At 35.2% G+C, this 12,128-nt stretch overlaps 2 protein-coding genes across 2 annotated transcripts; one reads left to right on the top strand and one right to left on the bottom strand.

Annotated features, from left to right (window-relative positions):
• The first annotated feature begins 211 nt into the window (after nt 1-211).
• Nucleotides 212-1,383, top strand: LOC132020742 (olfactory receptor 6C6-like). The gene is made up of 2 exons (XM_059404893.1): nt 212-717; nt 948-1,383. Exons 1-2 carry the CDS (start codon nt 212-214, stop codon nt 1,381-1,383), a joined length of 942 nt encoding a protein of 313 aa, XP_059260876.1.
• A 9,105-nt stretch (nt 1,384-10,488) lies between these two features.
• On the bottom strand, nt 10,489-11,427 carry LOC132020741 (olfactory receptor 6C74-like). The gene has a single exon (XM_059404892.1). It carries the CDS (start codon nt 11,425-11,427, stop codon nt 10,489-10,491), a length of 939 nt encoding a protein of 312 aa, XP_059260875.1.
• Nucleotides 11,428-12,128: the final 701 nt, after the last annotated feature.

The following is a 12,128-nucleotide window of genomic DNA, read 5'->3' as shown; positions in this document are numbered from 1 at the left end:
ATATTTAGGTAAATTTCTATATGATTAAATTAATTTATATAGAGGCTTATTTATATGTATTTAGGTTTATATATATTTATATATAGGTTAATGTGTGTATTTATATATATATGAGAAAATTTATATTACACTACAATGTATTATATTCATGTGTATGTTTAATTATTTGTCTTTTTTTCTAATTTATATTTGTTAAGGTATATTAAGAGAAATGAACAACCAATCAATGGAAATAGAGTTCATTCTCCTGGGACTGACAGATGACCCACTATTGCAAATTGTGATTTCCATGTTTCTCTTTCTTAATTACACATTGAGCCCGATGGGGAACTTAATCATTATCCTCCTTACCCTGCTAGATCCTCACCTCAAGACACCAATGTATTCCTTTCTCCACAACTTCTCTTTTTTAGAAATCATATTCACAGCAGTATGTATTCCCAGATACTTGATAACCATCATGACTAGAGAAAAAACCATCTCATATAATAATTGTGCAGCTCAATTGTTTTTTATTCTTTTACTGGGAGTAACGGAGTTTTACCTTCTGGCTGCTATGTCCTGTGACCGCTGTGTTGCCCTCTGTAAACCCTTGCATTATCCAGTCATTATGAACAGCAGAGTGTGCTATTGGCTTGTACTTTCCTCTTGGCTAACCAGATTCTTAATCATCTTTCCCCCAATGCTTATGGGACTCAAGCCTAAATTTCTTCTTTCTTTTTTTTTTTTAAGATTTTATTTATTTATTTGTCAGAGACAGAGGAAGAGCGAGCGAGCACAGACAGACAGAGAGGCAGGCAGAGGCAGAGGGAGAAGCAGGCTCCCTGCCGAGCAAGGAGCCCAATGTGGGACTTGATTCCAGGACCCTGGGATCATGACCTGAGCTGAAAGCAGCCGCTTAACCAACTGAGCCACCCAGGTGTCCCTCAAGCTCAATTTCTGTGCTTCCAAAATAATGATCATTTTATGTGTGAAACTTCTCCTATCCTGCAGATATCCTGCCCAGATACACATGTCCTAGAATTGATGTCTTTTATCTTTGCTGTGGTGACACTTGTGGTCACATTGGTGTTAGTGATTCTCTCTTACACTTGCATCATGAACACCATTATGCAATTCCCTTCGGCACAGCAAAGGACCAAAGCTTTTTCCACTTGTACTTCCCATATGATTGTTGTCTCCATGACTTATGGGAGCTGCATCTTTGTGTATATTAAGCCATCTGCCAAAGAAAGGGTGACTGTATCCAAAGGCATAGCTTTGCTGTATAGCTCGGTTGCCCCTTTACTAAACCCCTTCATTTATACCCTAAGGAACCAGCAGGTGAAAGAAATCTTCTGGATTATGTTACAAAAGATGTGTTTTTCAAAAAAGCAATTGTAATGAATTTACAAATCACAGCCTTGCTATAAAAACAAAAAAAAAAATAATTCATTTAATATTTTAAGATTTTGTTTATTTATTTGAGACAGAGATAGCATAAGCAGAGTGGAGGCTGAGGGAGAGGGAGAAGCGGGCTTCCAGGGAGCCTGATGAAGGGCTTGATCGCAGGACCCGGGATCATGACCTGAGGCAAAAATGAAATTCCATTTCATTCAATGATTCTGAGAATCTTCTAAGTCTACTAAATACATTTTTTCTATGCTCTATTGTTATAATTTTATTTTCCATTTCCTTGGAAGCCTCATAATTAGGAAATTCAGTCCCTCTAAAAACAAGATTGTTGTTTAGATCATTAAAATAGTAAACTTATTTGAACCCTTTTATTAAACAATAAAGGTCTCATTATTCAAATAGTTTAAGTATAACTACTGAGATCTTTAAGGAAGTCTTCCCAGAGTCTGTAAAGTACTAGTCCAAAAATAATCATTGGCTTAAGGAACCAGAAGAAAAAGTTTGTCTGCATCCACGCCAGTGTAAAACAACTATGCTGTACAACTGTTGTAAGAAATGGTCTTATTGATGCAGGCAGACTTGGTCCAAGGACGCAGGGGAGGGTCCCACAGGAGCAGCCAAGATGGTCCTTGACTTCCAACAGGATAGAACTCAAATGTGAGCCAGAGAAAGCAGAAACAGAGTTTATTGACTAGTGTAAGTGACAGACAGAATAGTAGACAGAGTGACTGGCAGACTTGGAAACGAAAGGAGAATGAGTCTTTTTGTTGTTTTTTGGGGCCAGGCGTTTATATTAGAAAATTGTCTAGGGTGTGTGTAGGAATCCAGGGAAAAGTGAGCATCAGGTGAATAACAGGGATTGTTCTATGAATTACCAAAGATAAGGGTGTTGATGCTGGGGTCAGCAAAATCTGTTTAAAGCTAATGTCCTGGAACGTGTCTGGAATTTGGCTCTTCTTGGATGTTACCAGGTGTTTGGGGGAGTTAGGCAAAACCCAGAGAATGTTGAATTTTATTCTTCTCCCTTGAGGTGGGAATATAGCTTCTTTGGCTTGTTCAGAGGTGATATATGAAACATGATTAAACAGGTCTTAGCGTTTACAGCAGGGATGGAGTCTTTCTGAAAAGGAGTCCCTTCAGCTTTCCTACTTCTTTATTACCTGTTGTTATACTGACAAGAAATTTGGGGATGCATAATTGTGAATGATATTTCTAAAAATTAGAAATTCTGGAGAAAGAAATACACGGATGTCTTTGGATCAGAGTCCATCAGGGTGAGGGTGATTATGGTTGGATTCCCAGTGACACTCAAGATGTAGGTAAAGACAAAAATAAAGAGGAGAAAAAATAACCACTTGTAATTGTAGATCATTGGTCATTCCAAGAAGAATAAAAGGTGTCACTTCTGTGTGGTTTCTCACAGCTTATTTCTGTGAAGAAGGGGGATTAATGGGAGGAGAAGAGGGAAAAAAAAATAGAATTAAAGAGAAAAGGTTACAGAGAAACCTACTCTCTTAATATCCTCATAAACACATTGCTATGGACAACCAACCTCCTTTAATATTCTGTTAGTCAGCAGTAACATCCCCTAAATCTTCACTCATATAATTTTTACTCAAAAATTCACTAACTCTATCAAACTCTCTGAATTTGTTTTCTTTTAATCCAAGACTCACAAAAAGATAACACATTGCATTAATAGAGCTGTATAAAGATAAAAGCAAAGAAAGAAACCAAAGAAGCCTGTATTTTGGGGTGCCTGGGTGGCTCAGGTGGTTAAGCATCTGCCTTCAGCTCAGGTCATGATCCCGGGGTCCTGGGATTGAGTCCCGCAATGGGCTCCCTGCTCAGAGGCGATTCTGCTTCTCTTTTTCCCTTGACTTCTTCCCCTGCTTGTACTCTCTTGTTCTCTCTGACAAATAAATATATAAATAAAATCTTTTTTAAGAAGTCTATATATCTCTATTACTTTTCATGATAGCCTTTGCTATTCTGTAAGTCAGATTTCAGTGGACTCCACCTTTTAACATAACACAAACTTGACCTTAACATCTCTAGCCTACATATGGTGCCAAACTTTTCCATAGTGACTACACAATTTTACGTTCCCACTAACAATATAAAGCATTCCAATTACTCCACATTGTAGAGCTTTGATACTGGGATATGTGAGTCTTCTCACTTTTACCTTCTTTTCAGGATGGATTTGGATATTCAGGTTTCCTTGCAGTACTATTTGAATCTGAGAATCAACTTTTCTGTTTTTTTTTTTTTCCATTTTTGAAAATAAGTAATATTATTAGAATTTGATATAAATGGAACTAAATCTATAAATTGTTTTGGGTGGTATCAATAGTATTCTAAGAAACTATGAACATGGAATGCTTGATGCTATCTGTTTTAGAATGTAATTAATTATTAAGTGAATTTTTAATAGATATAAACTTTTTTGGATTATTCTTATTTGAGTTTTGGCAAATTGTTTCTTTCACAGAATGGTCACTTTCATTTAGGTTATCAAATTTTAGAACTGTTCATAGGGCTTCCTTATTTTTATCCTTTTAATTGCCATATCCTATAGTGGAAACAGTTAACTGATTATGGATTTCTCTTCATTTCTAGTAGATACATTGGATGATATAATTCCCTCTAAGCATTGCTTTCACTGCACCCCACAAACATTAATAAATATTTTTTTTGATGCGCCTGGGTGGCTCAGCGGGTGGAAGCCTCTGCCTTCGGCCCAGGTCATGATCCCAGGGTCCTGGGATCGAGCCCGCATCGGGCTCTCTGCTCAGTGCAGATCCTGCTTCTCTCTCTCTCTCTCTCTTCTTGCCTCTCTGCCTGCTTCTGTTCTCTGTCAAATAAATAAATAAAATATTTAAAAATAAATAAATAAATAAATATTTCTTTTCATTTATTTGAAAATGTTTGAATTTCTTCCCATTCAGTTTTCCCTCTCTTCCCTTATGGTCCTCCATGCTATTCCACAGCAAATGAATCATTGAACACTGCATAAAAACTAATGATGTACTATATGTTGTTTAAGTGAACATAATAAAAAATAAAAATAAATAAATAATAAATATAGAAGTTTTAAATTTCTCTAGAGATTTTTTTTGATCCATGTGTTATTTAGATGTCTTATTTAATCTATACATAATTTAATATTTCTCATTCATTCTTTTTATTTATTTATAGTTTAATACCATGTCATTTGTAAGCCAATATTGTGTCAGTTCTAGTCTTCAAAATTTTTAAAGTGTGTTTTAGGGCCCAGAATGTGATCTGTCTTGGTGAGCTTGGGGAAAAAAGGTGTATAGCTGTTGTTGGTTGAAATAGTCTATAGATGTTGATTACATACAGTAGATTCTTGGTGTTGTTCAGTCCAGCTGTGTCCTTACCAATTTTATGCCTGCACTTCTGCCCATTTTGAATAGAGTTGTTGACATTTCTAACTATGATAAGGATTTGTCTATTTCTCTTTACAATGCTAATATTTTTTTCTCATACTGTTTGATGCATTTGTGTATGCATGTTAAGGATTACATCAATATATTTTCAAATGTAAAATGGGCAGAGAATTTTACGAGTAAACTCCACTTGATCATTGTATACTATCATTTTTATATGTTATTGGATTTAATTTTTATATATTGTTTTAAATTTTTTTATCTGTATTCATAAGTAATATTTTCTGAATTTATTTTTTTCTTTTTTAAAATTTATTTTTTATTTATTTTAAGCATAACAGTATTCATTATTTTGGCACCACACCCAGTGCTCCATGCAATCCGTGACCTCTATAATACCCACCACCTGGTACCCCGACCTCCCATCCCCCCACCCCTTCAAAACCCTCAGATTGTTTTTCAGAGTCCATAGTCTCTCATGGTTCACCTCCCCTTCCAATTTACCCCAATTCCCTTCTCCTCTCTAACACCCCTTGTCCTCCATGATATTGTTATGCTCCACAAATAAGTGAAACCATATGATAATTGAATCTCTCTGCTTGACTTATTTCACTCAGCATAATCTCTTCCAGTCCCATCCATGTTGCTACAAAAGTTGGGTATTCGTCCTTTCTGATGGAGGCATAATACTCCATAGTGAATATGTACCACATTTCCTTATCCATTCGTCTATTGAAGGGCATCTTGGTTCTTTCCACAGTTTGGTGACCATGGCCATTGCTGCTATGAACTTTGGGGTACAGATGGTCCTTCTTTTTACTACATCTGTATCTTTGGGGTAAATACCCAGGAGTGCAATTGCAGGGTCATAGGGAAGTGCTATTTTTAATTTCTTGAGGAATCTCCACACTGTTCTCCAAAGAGGCTGCACCAACTTGCATTCCCACCAACAGTGCAAGAGGGTTCCCCTTTCTCCACATCCCCTCCAACACATGTTGTTTCCTGTCTTGCTAATTTTGGCCATGATAACTGGTGTAAGGTGATATTTCAATGTGGTTTTAATTTGAATATCCCTGAGGACTAGTGATGATGAACATTTTTTCATGCGTCTGATAGCCATTTCTATGTCTTCATTGGAGAAGTGTCTGTTCATATCTTCTGCCCATTTTTTTATGATTGTCTGTTTTGTGTGTGTTGAGTTTGAAGGGTTCTTTATAGATCCTGGATATCAACTTTTTGTCTGTACTGTCATTTGCAAATCTCTTCCCCCATTCTGTGAGTTGCCTCTTTGTTTTGTTGACTGTTTCTTTTGCTGTGCAGAAGCTTTTGATTTTGATAAAGTGCCAAAAGTTTATTTTCACTTTTGTTTCCTTTGCCTTTGAAGACATATCTTGAAAGAAGTTGCTGTGGCTGATATCAAAGAGATTACTGCCTATGTTCTCCTCTAGGATTCTGTTGGATTCCTGTCTCACATTGAGGTCTTTTATCCATTTCGAGTTTATCTTTGTGTACAGTGTAAGAGAATGGTTGAGTTTCATTCTTCTACATATAGCTGACCAGTTTTCCCAGCACCATTTATTGAAGAGATCCCGTTGAAATCAGGAACACGACATGGATGCCCACTCTCACCACTATTGTTCAACATAGTATTAGAAGTCCTAGCAACAGCAATCAGACAACAAAGAGAAATAAAATGTATCCAAATTGGCAATGAAGAAGTCAAACTCTCTCTCTTCACAGATGACATGATTCTTTATATGGAAAACCCAATAGCCTCCACCCCCAAACTACTAGAACTCATACAGCAATTCAGCAACGTGGCAGGATACAAAGTCAATGTACAAAAATCAGTGGCTTTCTTATACACTAACAATGAAAGTACAGAAAGGGAAATTAGAGAATTGATTCCACTTACTATAGCACCAGGAACCCTAGGATACCTGGGAATAAACCTAACCAAAGAGGTAAAGGATCTGTATTCGAGGAACTACAGAACACTCAAGAAAGAAATTGAAGAAGACACAAAAAGATGGAAGACCATTCCATGCTCTTGGATTGGAAGAATAAACATTGTTAAAATGTCTATACTGCCTAGAGCAATCTATACTTTTCATGCCAATCCAATCAAAATTCCACCGGTATTCTTCAAAGAGCTGGAGCAAATAATCCTAAAATTTGTATGGAATCAGAGGAGACCCCGAAACGCTAAGGAAATGTTGAAAAACAAAAATAAAACACGGGGCATCACGCTACCTGATTTCAAGCTTTACTACAAAGCTGTGATCACCAAGACAGCACGGTACTGGCATAAAAACAGACACATAGACCAGTGCAACAGAGTAGAGAGCCCAGATATTTTTTCTTTTAATTCTTTGTCTGTGTTTTGTGTAATGATAATGATAGCTTAGGAATGAATTGAGTATTCTCTCTTCCAGTTTTTTGGAGAATATGTGCGTAGTTGATATTTTTAGAAATTTTTGGTATAATTTATAAGTGAAGCCATCTAAACCTAGATGAGTGTGTGTGTTTGTGTGTGTGTGTGTGTGTGTGTGTGTGTGTGAATGCTGGGGGGAAACATTTCTAAATATGAATCATTTACTTTAGCTATTATAGAGTTCTCCATTTATAAATTCCTAATGACTGCTTTAGAAGTTTACGGTTTACAAGTATTTTATCAATTTCATATAAATTATCTATTTTTGCCAAAATCTGGTTCATATTATGTCATTGTTTTTTCAATATCCACAAGATCTGTAGTGAAGTCATGTTATAGTCCTAACATCAGAAATTTGTGTCTTCTATTTTTCCCTGATGAACCTAACTAGAGATATATCAATTATATTTATGTCCTAAAGATTTGACTTCTGTCTTCATTGGTTTTTGCTATTGTTTTCTGTTTTCTGTCTCAGAGAGTTTTTCTTTAGTGATTCAGTGGATATGGCATAGTATTCAGCACTTACTGCTGAAACAATTAGATATCCAAATACTATTATGTGAACTTTGATCTGTGTCTCAAAGTATGTTAAGAGATGACTCTACTTCCCATGTACTAATACAACTTGATACAAGTTGGTAGCACATTTTTCTGGGCATAATGATCAAGTGACTCGTGGGTTGCAGACCAAAAGAGTAGTCATAAGACATATGAACACACAATTCTGAAGCTCCCAAAAAGATGAAGAAAAAATAATTAAGCTGTATCAACACTCTAGGGAAATGTTTACTCTTTGGTCAAAGGAGTTATCAACAATTTAGGAATATAAATCAGTATTAGTGAGGTTTCCAAGAAGGGAAATTTTGACAGAGGGAATACATTAAAACATTTAGGTAGGGATTTGGCAGAGTGATATTCTCCATCATGTTCAACATTATACTTTAGAAATAGAAAGAGGAAAATAAAAATTTACAGAAAAGTCTCCTCTGTTTTTCTAATCCAAATGAACTCCATATCCATTGAGTGATTATTTACCATCTATGACTCTTATCCAAACTTTCCAATAAAAGTGATTAAACTGTGGGAGGTTGGTGGTGGCTGGGCTAAATGGGTGATAGGTATTAAGGAGGGGGCTTGTGATGAGCACTGTAAGTGCACTTACATGTAAGTGATGGATCACTAAACTCTATCTTGAAACCAATTTTACTATATATGCTAAATAACTAGAATTGAAATAAAAAATGCAAAGAAAAATAATTAAGTTAAACTTACTAAACTGTAATATTATTATGAGGTGATTTTTTAAAAAATGCAGACAACCAAAGAAAGACACTTTTTCAGAATCTGATCACAATCAAGTATTTTTTTCAGCTTAAAATATTAGCTATATCATGTAACAGTTCAGCTTAGCTATTATCATATCATGAGAGATAATCTCTCTTTTGAAACTTATATAGTTCCTATTTGCCAAAATGAAATTTACCTGATTATTTTTTATTTGATTCCATACTATATGAATATTTTTAAATGTCAGGACATGCAAACCATTACAATTATATTTTCTGTTGATTTAAAGAAAAAGTAATGACTAAAGTACATTCTAAATATCAGTGTCAACTATAACCCATTTCCAAAAGCTTCCCTCAACAATAGATTTTTTTTTAAGATTTTTATTTATTCATTTGACAGAGAGAAAGATCACAAGTAGGCAGGGAGGCAGGCAGAGAGAGAGAAGGAAGCAGGCCCTCCGCTGAGCAGAGAGCCCAATGCGGGGCTTGGTCCCAAGACCCTGGGATCATGACCAAAGCCAAAGGCAGAGGCTTTAACCCACTGAGCCACTCATGCGCCCTAACATAGATTTTTGTCATGTTTTTTCAATGCCATACTTTCAGATTTAAGTTATAAGTCCTGAGTATTATTCTATACTTTCACTCTACACAGAAAACAGTCATTCATTTATTATTTTATATCATTATATTTTTTGCTAACTGTATTAATCTACTTAGTTATTTGTCATTTGCTATTAAGTTCAATAAATGAGATGATACTTTTCTAAATCTATGTCATGTATGGGAAGAAACAATTATAGGAAAGATAAATAAAAGAGAAAAATGCTATCCTTAGTTTCATCTTTCAAAATGATACAAGAATATGTGTGATTAATAATTTATAATTTTTTCAACACATTTGTACTCATGAAATCATCAAAGCTGATGTGCATATTAGGATAATTCTCAAACCAAGCTTAGGTATTTGCTGAAATTATTAAGCTGCTCCACCCTTCATGAGGCAGGTATGTTCAATAATTTCTTATGATTGTTAGTATAGTATTTGTCAGGTTTAACTGAAATATTTGTAATTGCTCATAATTCTTTAACACAAATTAAACTAGTTTCAATGGAATATACTCTAATGTACAACGTGTTTTTTTTTTAGTTTTATTTACTTTTTTAGAGATTTACTTATATTAGAGAGAATGAGAGAACAAGAGTGCATGATAGTAAGGGCAGAGGGAGAGAATCTTTAAGCAGACACCCCACTAAGAATAGAGTGTGACATGGGGCCTGATCTCACAACCCATTAGATCATTACTTGTGCCAAAATCAAGGGTGGACGCTTCATTGACTGAGCCATTCAGATGCCCCCACAATCTTTTCAAAATAAACTATTTTCTAATTTGATCATCAACAATTGTTATTCTCTGCCACAATTATCTTTTCATTTCATTAAATAGAGTGTGTAGCAATAATTCAAAAGATAAAAGTAATTCAAAATTATTCAAAAGATATAGGTTCAAAATATATAATTCAACAGTAATTCAAAAGATATAAATAAATATCAGTTTTAAGTAGAGTGTAAATAGGTACAAATAAAGAGCTGTAATAACTTATACATTGCATGTTACATTAAATATAAAATAAATAAAATACTTCATAATCTTGACTAGAATTCAAATCTAACAGAGACAGATTGAAAACTTAGCTCCATTTCTTTCAGATACTCACAGGGAAAGGATGTGATGGGAAAAAAAGTATCTCTTGCAGGACATAAAGAAAACTAAATTCTTTGGAACAAAGATTTTTCTGCAAATAATGCTTAAGAAGAGATAAAGATGAATATCACAGACATAAATGCAAAAAAAAAAAAAAAAACATAACAAACCAGAAGAAACTGTATTGGAAGCTACTACTAGATATTTTGATATTATTAGGGGTTCATTTTCTTTATATAAAATGCAACAGGAATTCATTTGCTTGAGAAGGAAACGATCTTGTGTATCATGTTCAAGAAGGCTTTTTTCACCTGCTGGTTCCGCAAGGTATAGATGAAAGGATTCAAAAGTGGAGCCACGGAAGTATTGAGCACTGCAATTCCCTTGGAAAAAGATATTCTTTGTTTGACTGATGGTTTAACATACATGAAGATGCAGCTGCCATAAGAAAGGGATATCACAATCATGTGAGAAGAACATGTTGAAAAAGCTTTTTTCTTCTGATTAGTTGAAGGGAATTTTAGAATTGTTAACACAATAAAGGTGTATGATATTATCACCATTACCAACGTGACCACGAGTGTCATTGACGCAGAAATGAATCCCATGGTTTCAATGAGCTGTGTGTCTGAGCAGGAGATCTGCATGAGGGGAGTTGTATCACAGTAGAAATGGTCAATAATTTTGGACGCACAGAAGTCAAGATTTACACCTAAGAGGAGAGGTACAAAGATGGTAAAGAATCCAGCAAGCCAACAACAGAAGAGAAGTTGAATGCAGACTTTACTGTTCATGATGGTTGTGTAATGCAGAGGCTTACAGATGGCAACATAGCGGTCATAGGACATAGCAGCCAGCAAGTAAAATTCAGATGCACCAAGAAGGAAGGCAAAAAACACTTGAGTTGCACAACAATTAAAGGAAATGGTTTTGTCTCCAGTTGCCATAGTAACCAACAATTTAGGGATGCATGTAGTAGTATAAGAAATTTCTAGGAATGAAAAATTCCGAAGGAAAAAATACATGGGGGTCTTGAGGTGAATATCCACCAGGGTAAGTGTGATGATGGTCAGATTGCCAGTGACGCTCAGCAAGTAGGTGAGAAGCAGAAAGACGAATAACACAACTTTCAATTGTGGGTCATCAGTCAAACCTGCCAGGATAAACACTATCGCTTGTGTATGGTTTCCCATTACTGTCCTCTACTTTTCCAGTTCTAAACAGAAAAGATAAACATAAAGAAATTGACAATCCCAGTGGAAAAATAAGAGTGATTTAGATGTCTAAAATAAAGCTAGCAAGCGACATTTCAGATAGAGTAACACAATGCTCGTTCAAGTTTTGAAGATGGATATGCCAGGTTTGCATTTTCAGAGTATCTGGACAGCGAATTTCATCTTCAGTTTGTAATTCTACTGGAGAATAACCTATATGATGATAGAAATTGTTGATTTTTTAAGGAAATAAATTTGATGGAAATTAGAGGGACATACCAAACATAGAAAAATGCTTTTCCTCTCTTGAATTTACACAATTGGAATGAATGCTGTTTATTGTTCAATTAAAAGGTTTGCATACTAGAAACAAAGTGGTATCTGTCATTAAAAGTACAGCCGCCCATTTATTGCATTTAACACACACACACACACACACACACACACACACACACACCTTGCTGTCATTAATAAATAAGGCTACCATAACTTTACCATTTTCTTCAACAAATCAACTCAAATGCTTGATTCTTGTGTCATTTACTTTCATGGCTAATGAGATACAATTTCAGATAAGTGACTTTGAGGCATTGGGAATATATTTATTTGCCATCCTTATTAGTGTTTCCATTTCTTCAATATCCCCCCTTCCCAGTTTGTATCCTGAAACAAAATCAGTG

Source organism: Mustela nigripes, chromosome 6, assembly GCF_022355385.1.
Source record: "Mustela nigripes isolate SB6536 chromosome 6, MUSNIG.SB6536, whole genome shotgun sequence".
Taxonomy (NCBI): Eukaryota; Metazoa; Chordata; class Mammalia; order Carnivora; family Mustelidae; genus Mustela; species Mustela nigripes.
This window is presented reverse-complemented; position numbering and strand designations above follow the sequence as displayed.

Coding starts and splice junctions, on each gene's coding strand:
- LOC132020742 (XM_059404893.1), top strand. CDS start 212: ATGAACAACCAATCAATGGAAATAGAGTTCATTCTCCTGGGACTGACA. Junction 718..947: donor AAGCCTAAATTTCTTCTTTC/TTTTTTTTTTTT, acceptor ATTTCTGTGCTT/CCAAAATAATGATCATTTTA.
- LOC132020741 (XM_059404892.1), bottom strand. CDS start 11,427: ATGGGAAACCATACACAAGCGATAGTGTTTATCCTGGCAGGTTTGACT.